General features: G+C 47.0%; 1 protein-coding gene across 1 annotated transcript in view; it reads right to left on the bottom strand.

Annotated features, from left to right (window-relative positions):
* Positions 1 to 11,409: 11,409 nt before the first annotated feature.
* The window catches only part of SP110 (SP110 nuclear body protein), a 39,484-nt gene continuing 34,312 nt past the window's right edge, over positions 11,410 to 16,581 (bottom strand). The window contains exons 17-21 of the mRNA XM_082657896.1: positions 14,593 to 14,708; positions 13,870 to 13,978; positions 13,506 to 13,577; positions 12,772 to 12,912; positions 11,410 to 11,688 (exon numbers count right to left, since the gene is read on the bottom strand). Of these exons, the coding sequence (XP_082514022.1) occupies positions 11,575 to 11,688; positions 12,772 to 12,912; positions 13,506 to 13,577; positions 13,870 to 13,978; positions 14,593 to 14,708 (552 nt within the window). The 3' untranslated portion in view covers positions 11,410 to 11,574. The remainder of the gene's footprint in view (positions 11,689 to 12,771; positions 12,913 to 13,505; positions 13,578 to 13,869; positions 13,979 to 14,592; positions 14,709 to 16,581) is intronic.

Below are 16,581 nucleotides of genomic sequence, written 5' to 3'. Positions count from 1 at the left end.
GGGAGAAGTAGCACAGGCTCTCATAGCCGCCTAGAGCCCAGCGGGAACCCACGGCAGGACAGGGGGAGATGGATCCATCGAGTGAAGCAAGGCTCTGGGCGGGGAGGGAACTGGGCCCAGACAAGACGGGTATGGGCAGAAGGGGGTCTAGGGCAGAACCGGTGGAGAAGCCCAGCTTACGACATGAGGGTTTGGCCTGGGTGCTGGGGAGTGAGACTGTCACTAACTAATGGTGGGGAGCACAGGAAGGCAGGATGCTGCTCAGAGAAGCTGTGGACCCCACAGCCCAGCTGGCTCAGACTAACTGGGAGGACAGAGGCATCCATTCAACAAATATTTATGAAACGCCTAAGAGCTCGAGAGGGATATACTGGCAAACAAAATAGACAGAATACTGTCCTCGAGGAACTTACATTATAGTGGCAAGAGGCAGACACCGAACACAATAAACAGACAACATGGAGTGCTGGAACACGATCAAAGGGGCCCAATGGAAAGCAAGCCACAGGTGAGAGGGAGTGGTAGAGAGATGAGAGGCTTGCAAGCTTGGCCTCCCCAAAAGGTGACATTTGAGCGAAAACCTTAAGGATGGGAGAGTGAACCACGGACAATTCCAGGAGGAGGAACCTTCTAGACACAGGGACGTGCTGGTGCAAAGGCCTTGAGCAGGGGCTGAGGGGGCTGGAGGAAGATTGAGAACGGGAAAGCCCACCAGGGGTAGAAGACGAGAGGAGGCCCCCCCCCACCATGAGGACCCTGGGGCTTTCACCCTGTGGGCGGAGTAGCTAAGAGCAGACTGGCTGCTGCCTGGGAAAAGGTTCTGGGATTGGGGTCAGGCAGTGTAGGAGCAGGGAGACAAGGAAGGCTGCTGCACACACAGGCGATGGTGGCTTCCAGCGAGGTGGGGACGTGCGGGCTGCAATCCGTGAGTGTCACCTAAAAGCAGAGCCAGCAATTCAGGGTCCAGCCCTTTGGGGGCTGTGGCTGTCAGCTGTCTTCCGGCTTCTGGTCTGGAATGTCACCGGGCCTGGACCTCGGGATAGATCAGGAATTTCCACCCCCGGGGGTTGGGGGAGGGATGGGGTCGGAAGCCAGCAGGGATGATGCCTGGCTGTGAATGTCTCTGAGAAAAACTTCCCCTTTCGCCCCTTTAAAAAAAGGTTTAAAGGAAAACGAAGAACAAGAGACAGCCAATCTCAGGAATTCCACCCTTGCAGCTTCCCTCAGTCCCTAGTCCCCTGGGCTGGGGTCCCTGTTCTCTTTGGAGGTGCCCCTGCCTGAGCTCAGCGGGGGTTGTGGATTCTGGCCAGCATGACAGAAGCTGGTCACTCGTGCTGTGCCTGGGCCAAAGCGTGCTGGGACCGCAGCTCCATGGGCCACTGATGGGCAGGGTGGTGGAGGAGGCCCTGGGACACACAGGTCAAGGGCAAGGAGCTCCGGCGGATCTCCAGGATGGCAATGACTTGGCTGTAGAGAGCTGCCACTGCGTGCCAGGCACTTGGCGTACAGGGTTGGATTGGATGATGTTTCTTCCCTTCTGAGAAACTGGGATGATTAATTTGGGGCTGGGCAGCCTCCATTATCTGTCAGTGAAGGAAAACTTGACATACTCCAGCACTGGAGGCAGTGCTGTTCTTAGCAGAATAAAGCCCAAGCCAGGCTTACTAGTTCTCAAGAAATGACTTCCGTAAAGAGAAGAAACTTAAGTAGAAGGACTCTGCCAGTTCGATAGAACTATGAATCTTGCCTGGGGGTCAGGAGTGGGGGTCAGAAGGAAATGAGTTCTTCAGGGTAGGGTGTGCTTTGATTTTAGGACAGAAGCTGAAGCCTAGAGTAGCCGCCCCCCCCATACATCCCCTCCCACTCCCCTCTCACGCTACAGTATTCCTGCTCTCCCATCCCCACTTCACCCCCTGAAAAGCCCAGACAGTGGAGCTTGATCCTCTGAAGCACTGAAGAGGTGGTTATACTAGTGCAACCCCCAGCTCCTGTCTTCCCTCCTCACCTGGTCCCTAGAGGGCGGGTGTCACCAGCGCTTCTGTCAAGACGTCGCTGCTTCAGTGCCTCCTTGGGGCCTCTGGTCCTTGGCTCTCGGCCCCTCCTGTCTTTACTTCTTCCTTCCCTGTGCGGTCACTGCAGTAAAACATTTCTACCCCGGGACCTGTCAATATTCTGAATTCCCTGTTTTTCATAACTGCCTGTAGCCCACAGATAACGGGGGTGCCTGGCAGCCACCTCAGGGTGATTTCACATGCAAGTATGATACCAGCCCAACATCCAAAAAAAGCCTCAGAATGAATGTAAACATCTCAAGTCTCTTGAGATTGACCCACAGTAAAACATCGTAAAGATCCGTCTTTCTGAAGCCCTGTTGACAGCTGCTCACGAATGATCTGTTTTTCCTCTCTCGTGTGCTTCTGCCCCTCCCCCCTCCCCCAGTCTGGCCCACTGGGCTGCCTTTTCTTCTAGTTCTCCCTTCCCCCTTACTCTCAGCTGCTTTCTCTTCCCGGCTTAGTTTTTTCTTCTGCAAATGGCTTCATTCTTCTCTTCTTACTAATTCTGAAAACCAATTATACTGAAATAAATACTTACGTAAACTACAAAACGTTAAAGTTAGACAAAATAACCACAAAACCAACCAAACCACAAACAGAGGGCTGAGCCAGCTCTTGCTATGAAGTTGCAGGTTCCACCGCTACTGTGGCACCATGGATACGTGGGTTAGATTTGTTTCTTTGTCAAAAGATAAAGACCAGTCTTACCTTAGGAAAATGGACGCCAAACTCAATTGGGGCAGAAAAGGGTCACTTAGAAAACTTGCTGAAAACACTACTTCCTGGTGCTCAATCGTAGACATTCTCCTCCAGGACCAGGGACCTCGGAATCTGCATCCTCAGGAGCTCCTTGGTGATTCCGAAGCGGTGGTCCATGGACCCTTTCCACAGGAAACAGTCAGATGGGCAGCCATCTCAGGGGACCCCTCTTCAAACACCATCTGGTCAAATTCACTTTATTGGGACCCAAGACCGCTTTATCGGTGCAGGTTCCTCATCAGATCCCCACCTTTCAGCCTCCTGGAGAGCAGGTCTCATGGGACATTCTTAAAAATGAGAGCTTCTAGGATCCAAGTCTGAGGATGCCACTGGCCGTCTTCAGGGTGGGCCTACCACCAGACCCCAACCCGTTTACATGAAAAAGTAGACTGCACGGCCGTCTCTCCAGCCACGTTGCTTATCACACCTCCGTTGTTACATTTTGCTAGCTGTGAGGTTGGAAGCTTGTGGTAAAGGACAGAAGGGCCCTCCTGTCACCGTCAGGAAATCCCCACTGAAATGTCAGAGGCCCAAGCGTGTGCCTAACCGTGACAGTCCAGCCGGCATTCTTAGCTCACCTAATCTGAGGACGACCTGGCACACGTCCTTGGTTGGCTTTCCTGCTACTGGATGCTCAATGACAGAGCCTCTCAGAGCACCTCTGCCCCCTTAAAAGCCCTCACTACTTCTTCTAGGTCCTAGTTCCTGCGGGAGCTTTACTACCTAGTGACCCTGGAGAGGGTTCAGACTGCCCTCTGGTGGTCGGGCAGCCTTGTACCATCGCCCGCAGAAGTCCAGAGAGCCTGCTGGGTTCTGAGAGGGAGTAGGAAAACCTCTCTGCGTTCTGCTCTGTCCGAGTTCTCCACAGAGCTCAGAACCAGGGCTAGAGGGTCCAGGGAAAACTGCTTTGAGCAACTGGAAACTGAGATGGCGTTGATATCAGGCACTGGCTACGCAAAAAAAAACAGGGTCACGGTGCAGATACAGAAATAGCCAGATCTGCCCTTTGGCTGCGTCCGGGAAAATTTAGGCTGCATTGGCACCTGTAGGTGCCGAGAGGCGGCCTGCCTGCTTCATGTGAGGACCAATCCTCTACCTCACTTTTTAAGAGGATGTGCTTCTCACACTGGAATACTCCTACCCTCAGGATGCGCCGGAGCATCTCTGGCATCTCTTACTTCCGGTAAGTACTAACATGTGCCCATGAACCTGAAGGCCCTTTCACTGGCCGCCAGAGCCCACCTGCTTGAGGGCAGAGAGACTGGGCTCCCCTGCTCCCCAGGGCACTTTCATGGGCCCATGAATCAGTCCAGAACCTATTCATAGGGCCAGCTGAGGGAGCCCCTCCATCCGCACCTCGACAGCTGGGCACAGTTGCAGCCCTGGATCTGAACAATGCAACCGCAGTGCCTGGCTGCTCTGCCTCTGCCCCAGGGCTGTGGAGCCCGGAGAACCTCACTGTTGCCCTTGTGAAATAAGGATGTTTCTGCCTCATCCCCCCCCCTAGATGCTACAGCATTTGGCGTGTCAAACAGTCACTCCGCATTAAACGGACACTGTCCCAGGACGGCGGGACAGATGAGTTCTGTTATCAGCTGACATTCTGGACGTGCAGCCACTCCTTCCTGCTGATCCTCAAGCCCTGTGTCCAGGTCTGGGTCGCTGTCCTCGCCACTGAGTTCTTGCTTGAGGCCCCGTGCTGTCTTCTGGAAAATTGGCCTCCGTGTGACATCCGGGTGATGGAGGAGAGAGTTCCTGTGGCGTCTCTGCTCAACCTCTCTGTACATAATCAGATGCCAGTGGCTGCTCGTGGGGCTAGGTGTCTCCAGTGCCAATGTGTCCTAGCTCTAGTTTTATCTAGCTAGGATGGCCGTTGGCACGTGGCCCGAGGAGTCCAGTCTGGGAGGGCCTCACTGAGTGGTACTCCCTTTTCTAGATGGCTCCTGAGATGCAACAGACCACTGAACCAGGGAAAAGTGTGTAAGACAATGGCTTCCTTGGATTTCATTATCTCAAGTGTCACTCCACAGTGGCAAAGTGAATAGTGTTTGTGCTTTTCTTTTTTTCTTTTTTTTAGAACAAGAGCAAGGGAGTTCAATTTTTATTTAATTAATTAATTAATTTATTAAAATTTTTGGCTGCGTTGGGTCTTCATTGCTGTGCCCGGGCTTTCTCTATTTGTGGAGAGCAGGGGCTACTCTTCATTGCGGCGTGCAGGCTACCCTTCATTGTGGTGTGCGGGCTTCTCACAGTGGTGGCTTCTCTTCTTGCAGACCACAGGCTCTAGGTTCTCAGGCTTCAGTAGTTGCAGCACGTGGACGCAGTAGTTGAAGTACGCAGGCCCTAGAGCACACGGGCTTAAGTAGTTGTGGTGCATGGGCTGAGTTGCTCCACGGCATGTGGGATTTTCCTGGACCAGGGCTCGAACCCGTGCCCCCTGCATTGGCAGGCAGATTCTTAACCACTGCACCACCAGGGAAACCCGCAATTAGCACTGTTAAAATGCTAAAAGATTGTTAGGTTTAAAATATTGACCATAGAATTGCAATTGTTTTAATTTAGTATATTTAAGTCTCATACTAATGGCCTAAGAGGAAGAGTGCTTTCTGAAATACCTTCTCCTTTTTAAAATGATAAATAGGGAGGACAGAGCATGGATAAAGATATTCTTGAAAGTAAGCCCAGAACAAATGGATCAGAAAGATTTAATGGAGCTGAAAACAGAACCAGATATGTATACTGAAAAGGCTCAGTGTGCCAGGCAATTATCAGTGGTAAGAATATTACACTGAATCCTATTCTGTCAAAAATAACTAAACACATAATTACAAAGATAAAGGGGGAATTTCATACGTTTTCACACACTAGCAAAGAAACAGAATTCTGACTTAACTCAGACATTAGAGTTGTAGAACAAAATGCTCAAAGACAGTGGAACAAAGTCTAAATCAATTTTGAAGATGAGAAGTTGTGATAAAATATATATTGTAGTGCACTATGTTGTTAGTTAATGAAAACAACAGAAGACATTCTGAGATACGCAAAGACTCAGAAAACACACCAACCATGTACTCTTCTTTTAAAATGACTTAAAGATATACTTCAGTCAACAGAAAGATGGATCAAAAAAGGAAGTATGGAGATATCATGGCAAGAAAAGACCAGCGGGGAAACTTAAATAGTAAGAACAGAAAACATTAATATTGTTCTCATGAATATGGATTATCATAACACAAATTTTTAATTTTTGCTTTTGAATTATGTTATATGATATTTGACATGATTATAATTTATATATAATATAAAAATAGCAAAACAATGACATATAAATAATTGAATAAAATTAAAATAATTAATATAGAGTAAAAGACAGAAAAATTAATAATGAATATCCATATTATTATACAGTGGATAGACCGGAATTAGGGAGCTGGTGGGTATAAAAGTGACACACCTTGGCTTAAATATGTGACACATTAAAATATTTTATTTTTGGCTATGACATTTGAAGAATAAATTAAAAATACATTTGGAAAACTTGCAGGTAAATAGAAGAATTACTGTTACAATGCTTTCCAGAAAAGAAGATGAAAACAAAGAAAATGTAGACAAAAAATACAAACATATTAAAAAGAGAAAGAATAAAATGATAGAAATAAGACCAACTATAAACAATAAATGCAGTAGATGACTTTTAGAAAAATATAAAAGTGGAACTGATTCAAAAAGCAGTAGAGTGTTTTTCCTATGTTTTCCTCTAAGAGTTTTATAGTGTCTGGTCTTACATTTAGATCTTTAATCCATTTGGCTTTTATTTTTGTGTATGGTGTTAGGGATACATTTCATTCTTTTACATGCAGCTGTCCAGTTTTCCCAGCACCACTTATTGAAGAGGCTGTCTTTTCTCCATTGTATGTTCTTGCCTCCTTTGTCGTAAATTAGGTGACCATACGTGTGTGGGTTTATCTCTGGGCATTCTATCGTGTACCATTGATCTATATTTCTGTTTTTGTGCCAGTACCATACTGTCTTGATTACTGTAGCTTTGTGGTATAGTTTGAAGTCGGGGAGCCTGATTCCTCCAACTCCATTTTTCTTTCTCAAGATTGCTTTGGCTATTTGGGGTCTTTTGTGTTTCCATACAAATTGTAAAATTTTTTGTTCTAATTCTGTGAAGAATGCCATTGGTAGTTTGATAGGGATTGCATTGTATCTGTAGATTGCTTTGGGTAGTATAGTCATTTTTACAATATTGATTCTTCCAATCCAAGAACGTGGTATATTTCTCCATCTGTTTATGTCATCTTTGATTTCTTTCATCAGTGTTTTATAGTTTTCTGAGTATGAGTCTCTAGTCCCCTTAGGCAGGTTTATTCCTAGGTATTTTATTCTTTTTGTTGCGATGGTAAATGGATTGTTTTCTTAATTTCTGTTCTGAATTTTCGTTGCTGGTGTATAGGAATGCCAGAGATTTCTGTGCATTAATTTTGTATCCTGCAACCTTACCAAATTCATTGATTAGTTCTAGTAGTTTTCTGGTGGCATCTTTAGGATTTTCTATGTATTGTATCATGTCATCTGCAAAGAGTGACAGTTTTACTTCTTCGTTTCCAATTTGTATGCCTTTTATTTCTTTTTCTTCTCTGATTGCCATGGCTAGGACTTCCAAAACTATGTTGAATAAGAGTGGCGAGAGTGGACATCCTTGTCTTGTTCCTGATCTTAGTGGAAATGCTTTCAGTTTTTCACCATTGAGTATGATGCTTGCTAACACTCTTTGACATAAACCACAGCAAGATCTTTTTTGACCCACCTCCTAGAGTGACAGAAATAAAAACAAAAATAAATAAATGGGACTTAATTAAACTTAAAAGTTCTTGCACAGCAAAGGAAACCATAAATAAGACAAAAAGACAACCCTCAGAATGGGGGAAAATACTTGCAAATGAAACAACAGACAAAGGATTAATCTCCAAAGTATACTAACAGTTCATGGAGCTCAATATCAAAAAAACAAACAATCTAATTAAAAAATGGGCAGAAGACCTAAATAGACATTTCACCAAGGAAGACATACAGATGGCCAAGAGGCACATGAAAAGATGCTCAACATCACTAATTATTAGAGAAATGCAAATCAAAACTGCAATGAGGTATCACCTCATACTGGTCAGAATGGCCATAATGAAAAAATCTACAAACAATAAATGCTGGAGAGGGTGTGGTGAAAAGGGGACCCTCCTGCACTGTTGGTGGGAATGTAAATTGATACAACCACTATGGAAAACAGTATGGAGATTCCTTAAAAAACTGTAAATAGAACTACCATATGACCCAGCAATCCCACTGCTGGGCATATACCCTGAGAAAACCGTAATTCAAAAAGAGAGATGTACCACAATGTTCATTGCAGCAGTATTTACAATAGCCAGGACATGGAACCAACCTAAATGTCCATCGACAGATGAATGGATAAAGAAGATGTGGTACATATATATAATGGAATATTACTCAGCCATAAAAGAAATGTAATTGAGTTATTTGTAGTGAGGTGGATGGACCTAGAGTCTGTCATACAGAGTGAAGTATGTCAGAAAGAGAAAAACAAATACCATATGCTAACACATATATATGGAATCTAAAAAAAAAAAATGGTACTGATGAACCTAGTTGCAGGGCAGGAATAAAGATGTAGACATAGAGAATGGACTTGAGGGCATGAGGTGGGAGGGGGAAGCTGGGGCAAAGTGAGAGAAGCATCAACATATATACACTACCAAATGTAAAATAGTTAGCTAGTGGGAAGCAGCAGCATAGCACAGGGAGATCAGCTTGGTGCTTTGCAATGACCTAGACGGGTGGGATAGGGAGGGTGGGCAGGAGACGCAAGAGGGAGGGGATGTGGGGACATATGTATGCATATGGCTGATTCACTTTGGTGTACAACAGAAACTAACACAGTATTGTGAAGCAATTATACTCCAATAAAGGTCTATTTTTTAAAAAAGAGCAGTAGAATATCTGAATAGTCTAATCACCATGGGAAGACAGAGAATGTGGTCAATATTATCTCCCCAAAGTACTCTAGTCTATATCATTTTAAGAGTTGGTTAATTTAAAATACTGTAAACTATTTCAGAACATATAAAAAGGTATAAAGTTTCATGAGTTATTTTACCAAGCTAGGCTAACTCTAAATCTGACTATGGCAATATATGAAAACTTACAGAACTATTTCATTTATAAATACAAATGCAAAATCCTGAAAAAATACTCTCTGCAATAGTATATTGAATATATAACAGAAACAAGAATAAATTCCACTCAAATTTAGAATTCAGCTTAGTTTTGTTTTCATAGTGGTATGAGTATAGAAATTCTGAAACTATTATTGTTGTAGTTTAGATTTGGGCAAATGAGTAAACATACTACTGGAGAAGAGAGACACAGATATTGCCTGGAGGAAAATATGGAAGAAGCCTGTGGTGTTGGATGGGAATTAGAGGGATATAATATTTATAACTCATGGGATTATCAAGGAATGTTCTCTGTCCTGGGATTGGGGGACCTGGCAACATGCACCTCACTTGACTTCTGAATTGCTGTGGACCAGTGACTGCTATGTGCTACCCATTTCCCACTGTTTGAATGCAAGTGTCTGCAGTGGTTATTCTATATCATCATTATATTTGGAAAGTGGGGGAGACTAACTTGTCCGTCAATTCGCAGGTCTTTGGTTCCAGAGGAGGTGCACCTGAGGGGACACATCCAATGAACCACATCTAAGGAAACTTATCTCATCTGAACCTGATTTAGATGCTGAGGTCCTGGACTTTGATCCAGTGCTGCAATGAGTGAGACTTCTTGGGGTGGGAGGTGGGCAGTGAGTGTCCTTTGCATGTGGGAAGGATGTGAATGGCTGTGGTCAGAGGGTGGGCTATGGTAGGGTGTTTCTGAAGACGGTGGCAACATTTCTTCCCAAGCAACATTCCCTTTGTAATGTGACTTTGACATTCATCTCATCAAGAGGTACAGCCTATGTCCCCTCCTTTTGAATTTGGCCCAGTGATCTGCTTAGACCGATGGTATGTGGCAGAGGTGATACTGTGCAAGCATGAAAGGGCTTAATCAATAAGATGTGGAGCAAAGATAAGGCATCCACATGGAGGACTGCCTGAATTGCTGACCCACAGAATAGTGAGCCATAAAATGATTGTTCCTTGAAGCCACTAAACTTTGGGGTCATTTGTTACACAGAAATAGGTAGCTAATACAATATATCAAAGAGTGCTGGGGTCATTTCAAAACAACTCAGGAACCAACTTGAAGAGATTCTCACTCCCTGAAGATAAGCAATTTGAGCAGCAATAAAGACGTTAACTGCAATGGTCTAGAGCATATTAAATATATTTAAATCCATGAGCTCAAGATACGTTAAAGGAAAAAACCTCCTTGCCTATCTTTAGAGGCTATTAGGAAAACAGTTCATTAATCTGAACACTTTAAATAAAGATCCATCATTTATCTTGCATTTCCTATACAAACTGTATTTCAAGCTAACCAAATATTATCGAAGGGAAGCTCTTTGCAGAAGAATTCTGACTAATAAATATAGAATGAATAACAGAATCTAAATATCATCATTTTGGGGACTTCCCTGGTGGTGCAGTGGTTGAGAATCCACCTGCCAATGCAGGGGACATGGGTTCGATCCCTGGTCCAGGAAGATCCCACATGCCGCGGGACAACTAAGTCCGTGTGCCACAACTACTGAGCCTGTGACCTAGAGCCTGCGAGCCACAGCTACTGAGCCCATGAGCCACAACTACCGAAACCCACGCACTCTAGTGGCTGCGTGCCGCAACTACTGAGCCCCCACACCTAGATCCCATGCTCCGCAACAAGAGAAGCCACCGCAATGAGAAGCCCGCATACCGCAACGAAGAGTAACCCCCGCTTGCAGCAAATAGAGAAAACCCGCGCACGGCAACGAAGACCCAACGCGGCCAAAAAAATAATAATAATCATTTTGCAAACCCTAGTGAAATGTGTTTAGGCAATGAGCATCAGTGGCTGCTAAAATCATTAGGGGAAAGGGTGATGTATAACAGATGGGTCAGGCTGGTAACACCTGAACCTGCTGGACGATCTTAACATTACAAATGAATACACAGCTCCCCCTGCGAAGTCTCTTTACTAAAAAGCCAAATCGAAGTACCCCTCCACCCCCCGCCCACCCAAACCTGAATCTAAGCAAAACTCTAGATCTAACTTCTACTTTACAGAAAACGCCAGGGAGAAAAAAACATGCCACTAAGGGGATGTAGAAAAATCCAGAATATGAAAAATGTTACAGGACAAAGACCCCAGGTTATCCAAAGAGTAGACAGCAAGGAAAAAAGGCAGTGGGGAATTTACAGATGAAAAGAGCCTTAAGAGATAGATTAGCCAAATTCAGTGTGTGGAAGCTGTTTGGATCCCAATTCAAACAACAACTGTAAAAAGGTTTATGAGACAATGGGGAGACTATGAACTGTGATGGGGTATTTAATAGTATTAAGCCAATATTTAATTTTTTTGAGGTGCGAAATATAAAAAGAAACAATAAAAGGCGGTGGAGGGTGTGACAGTGCTCTGAAGGGTCTGGATTTGAGTCAAGAGGCAGCCAATAACATTCCAGACTCGTTGGCAATCTAAGGAGGGCCAGGGCCACATCATCTGGATCCTGAAGTTGGGATGCCTTAGTTCGTCCAGAACAGGATCAAGGAGGAACCTGGAAGCTGTTCTCACTGGCTTCATGAAAAAGAAGCACTTCTTTGAGGTCCTTTTCAAATTCTGCCTCTAAATCCAGTCCTACCTGAGCAAAGTCGGAGGCCTGAAAGAGAAAAAAAGCAAACACACAGAGGTCTAAGGACGAAGGATCAGGGCCAGCAAATCACTCGTGCTTTTTTGGAGCCCTGTCCTCCCTTTCCCGAACGCTGTGTTTCCCCCGCCGTCAGGCAGGATAGGTGGGAAGACGCTGCCTGCCGCTCAAATGTTCAAATGCATGAGACTCTGCCTGGTTGTTAACTTAGACCTGACAGGCGATCTTGACCGATGAGCTGATTTTGACCCCTGCAAAGCCTGAGTTTGGTGCAAAACAGAGAAAGATAAAGCTTTTCTTGAAAGCCCACTCTTTGAAGAAAGGTTGACCCTTCTGTCCTCCAAGGCTAAGACTGTGCCAGGCATCAAGGGGCTCCCTGGGTTGACTCTTTCCCCTCCAGCTCCGTGGATGGACACCAGCTTACAGTGAACATGCCAACTTGTGGCACGCAGGAGAGGAAGGAGGCTGGGTGGAGATGAGAATCTACCCTAGATGTGTCCCGAGAAACACCTGTATAAGTGAGAGTAAAAATCAGGGAAAACTCAATAAACTAAAGCTAAGAATGCCTTGGATCGCAAGGTAGCTCAACTCGTTGACTCTCCCTACTAACGAAGGATGGAGGCAACACCAGCTGGAGGCAAATCCGGATGTTCGAGTCCACTGGGAAGTTCAAGAGTAAAAATCCAAGCATGAGCATCCTGAATGTTTAATTTATTTCATTTAAGTTAATTAATTCATTTATTTCTGTGTTTCTGAGGCAGGAAGGACCATGGAAGCATGAACTGCCTTCCCCCTAGTTTGAACAGGGAGGCAGGATGAAATTGACTCCTCGGTGGGAGGAGCGTATCTTTCTGAAACTGAGGATGGATTTTTTTCCAGGCACCGTTTACAAGGATCCTTCCCTGTCCTGCTTGCTGTTCTTCCGGACATCCTCCTCTCCGCCCCTGGGGTTAGGAGGCAGTTTCCTTCTACAGTCCTTGTCTTTTTGAGCTCTCCCCGGGACAAGACTGGGTAAGCTTCTTGCAAGGCTCTGCTGCGCCAGAAATGCGGGGAAAGTAGAAAGCATGCGAAACGGAGGCAGGAAATGCCCTTTACCTTGTAAAATGTTTTATGGTTGCGAAATATCAGGCGTATGTCCCGTAGAAACCAGGCCACTGTGTACACTTTCTCAGCCAGCCTTTCCTTAACCAGGTCCAACCACATGGCTTCCCTAAAGGGCTCACCATAATCTCGAATCTAGCGGCAAAGCCATCAGAGAGGTGATGTTAGCATAGCCGTCATCGCTGAAATGGATCCAACACAAGCCTTTATTTCCAGGGTAATACTGATAATAACGTCCGACATCTATGTGCCAGGCATTGTTCTAAGCTTTGCCACTATATTAACATAGGATCTCCACAACAACCCTAAGAGATTGGTACTATAATGACCCCTGTTGTATTGATGAGAAACCAAGGGATGGAGAAGTTAAGTGACCTACCCAAGATTTCACAGCTAAAAACTGGCAGAGCTACACTGAACCCACAGTTCAAGTCTCCTGAGTCTGTACCCTCAACGCTATGCTCTCTCTAAGAAAGACATTCCCACAGAAGAGAAGGAGAAACTGAGATACGGGGCAGGAGAAGCAACTCGTCTGTGTCCCAGAGCTGGGATGCGATGGGATGGAGTTTGAACCCCATTCAACTGTGGCAGTGCCACTCCAGAGTCTGCAGCGAAACCTTCTGTTCTCTGCAAATAGAGGTACCTGCAGGACGCATGCTCCACGTTTCCAGAATGAGTTTAACGTCAGAGAGATGCCCAGAGGATGAGAAACATCTAAGAGGACTTACATTACATGGGGCCTCCGTGAAGAAAGAGCTTTGTGGATGACAGTAGGCTTTCAAGAGGAGAAACTCACATTTCTGTAAAGTGCGAAGAGGGATTTAAAGGGAAATGTTATTTGGAGAAAGTGAAGCCAAGCTTTTGCCCAGGTACCACAAACAGGGGCAGCCAAGCACAGCGGACTTCCGACCCCGTTTACCAATATGCACCATGATGGGGGCGGGGGGTTGAATTCTGTTTGTCCTCCATGTTTGGGCGCTGAAGCTCCATCTTCTGAAGTGAGACACTGAAGGCTTCCTTTGGGTGCCCTTTCCTGGACCCTTTGCCTCTTTGAGGGGAAAGGGGTAGGCTTGGGGTTCCCATCCGACTCACCAACTGCTCCTCGGGCTGCATCTGCCTTGCCAGGACCCCAGATTCCCCGAGACACTGCTGGCTTCCAGAAGACTCCTTCATCCTGCAGAAGGTGCAACTCCACGTGCTCCTGAGGGGCCGGACATAAGTGAGCAAGGGCAAGGTCCCTGGAAACAGGCACCATTTTCCTTTCGGGAATGGCTGATGGGCGCGGCCGGGGATGAAGGGGACACCTCCTAAGGGGGGGCCTCCCATCAAGGCAGCGACAAAGGGGTCAGTGTGGTGTCAGGGTAAGTGGTGGGCTCTCCTTCCCCCCTCAGAGCTGCTGGGAGAACAGGGAGCCCTGCCCACCAGTCCCAAGTATTGGAAACTGGGTCTTAAGCCCCTGGGGGACCCAGGCTCCATCAGCCTGTCGAGACCCTGGGGAAATGGGAGAAGCAGGCCACGTTTCCTGCCTTTTCTGAATACTCACGGAACACAGACAACTGGTGTTTTTCGTCCCTTACCCTCCTTGGACAGGAGTCTGGGTTACGAAACTAGGAAAGGCCATCTCCCGGAGGCAGTGGCAGTCAGGGTGGCTCAGCCACGGACTCAGACACTGATACCAGAGGGAACACAGGCTGCGGCCCCGCTGGGCTGCGCTGGGCCACCCGAGCCCAGGATGCTCTTCCACGTGGAGAGGAGCGACCAGAGGCGGAGCCTGGGCGAAGTGTACGCGCACGAGGCGGACTGCGTCTCACTAACCTCTCGGCCTCCACAGGTGGGATGTGACAGTCCTCATGAAAGGCCCTTGGACAAGTGTCACAGCAGAGCAGCGGCCCCCCTCTACAGCATACCTCACATTCCCTGGAGTTTTCCTGCTAGAAAGGGAGATAATGCGGGCACCGCTGGGGTCAGAAGGAACCGTGGACACTGACACTGCGGGAATCTGGAACACGGCGTTCGGGTCCCACTAGACGCTTCGGCCTGACCCAGCGGGGCACGCACTGGGAACGCCCGCAGACCAAGGACCAGCCCGGCCTTGCAATCGCGGAAGAGCAGGTGGCAAGAACTGCCGCATTGCCGCATGAACCACAGATTGTCAGAGCTGGAAGGGGTTGGAAGGTCGTTTAAGTCCTTACTGCACCAAGTGTGGTCTAAGGACCAGCGGCATCAGCGTTATTTGGGAGCTGGTTAGAATCGCAGACCTACTGAATCGAAATTTGCCTTTAACAGGATCCCGGGGAGGGTTTGTAAGTACACGAAATTGGAGAAAACACAGCTTTGGGCAACTGTCTCATCTGACAAGCCTTGGAAAGGAGGAATGCTTTTTCTCTGCAGTCAAAGTAAATTAGTACCTGAGTCAGGTTGGCCCCAAGGCTGCCCGTGCCTGGGTCAGAGCTGTCCTCATCCGCTGTGCGCCGTGCCAGGCAAACGTGTTGGCAGCTCAGAGGACAGTCTCTGACGTTATGCTGACACACGGAAAGAAAGATATACAAAGACAGAGAGTTTCTGTGTAAATGTGTTGTTTGGGGGGCCTGAGGAACCATAGGGGTCTTTCTCATGGCCTTAAAATGTAGTAAATTCTACAAGTGATTTATGTGAGGAACACGGTCTTTACGGCTGGATATTCACAGGCAGGAACCCCGGTTCCGCTCCCAGCCCCACAAGACAGACAGTGCTGGGCTCCACGCGCCCAAGGGAACATTTTCTCTGCACTAAAGGTGGGAGTCAGGAAGAGGGGTCCTTCTGCCTTTGCCCGACTGTGATACTGTCCCCACCAGAAGGATGGAAGGTGGTCAGGAAGTAGACCATCAAGAGCTGGAGCAAAGCCTCAAAGCGCCTGGGAATCAGTTACACCCAAGGAGAGAAACCCTGCCACTTCCCTCAACCGTCCATAATACAAATAATGAGGACCTGGGCAAGGGCGTAAGGGATGGACATGTTTTGTCCATTCGCAAAACTAGTCACTCAGCCAGAGTGAAAAATCTTCTTGATCTGGGACTCTGTTCACCTCTCTTAACTGGGGGGGCTTCCTGCTCACCCTCTCCACTTACTAGGCCCCAGGGCCTCATAAGGAGGACTCCCTGATCCTGAATGTCAGGGAATCTTTCTGGCCTTCCCGTCCTGAACTTGTCAGTCTGCCTTTCTCTGTTCTTGGGGTTGACACTCTACGGCCATTCTTGCCTCTGACTGGACACGTGGCCTGCCCTGGTCCAGAGTACAGATGCCAGTTCCCAGATAGCCCAGACCGGCCCAATCCTCCCGGCTGAGACCCCGGTTGGGTCCAGAGCCTTGAGCACCATTGCTCAAGGAGTGAAAGTTTCCAGCACACATGATATGATAAAGCAATGGTAGAGAAAGGACATACAACCCCACAATCACATTCTGTAATAAAGAGTTTGACTCCGGTTTTCATGTTTGACTGTTGATGGCTTCAAGCCCAACTTCCCCTCTTGGCACATCTGGGCAAGGTGATGGGAAAGCACATGCCCTCCCTCCCTCGACCACAGTGAGAAGTTCAAGCCAGACACACCCGCCCCAGCAAGGGGGTCCTCACCTTGCCCCACCGGAATAAAACGTCGGGCTTCACCCTCTCTTAGCTCAAGCCATTTTCAGATCAGCTTGGGTGGCCTACCTTGCCTCTTCCCAGAAAGCCTCTGTATGTGGGTAATAAATCTTTCATTCTCTCTTAGTACATGTGTTGCATCATTGGTTTCACTATCTGAACCCACTTGGGTTAGCAAGCAGGAG

Source organism: Grampus griseus (assembly GCF_964374135.1).
Source record: "Grampus griseus genome assembly, chromosome: 7".
NCBI classification, from domain to species: Eukaryota; Metazoa; Chordata; class Mammalia; order Artiodactyla; family Delphinidae; genus Grampus; species Grampus griseus.
Note: the sequence above shows the minus strand (reverse complement) of the source record. Positions and strands in the feature narration are given on the sequence as shown.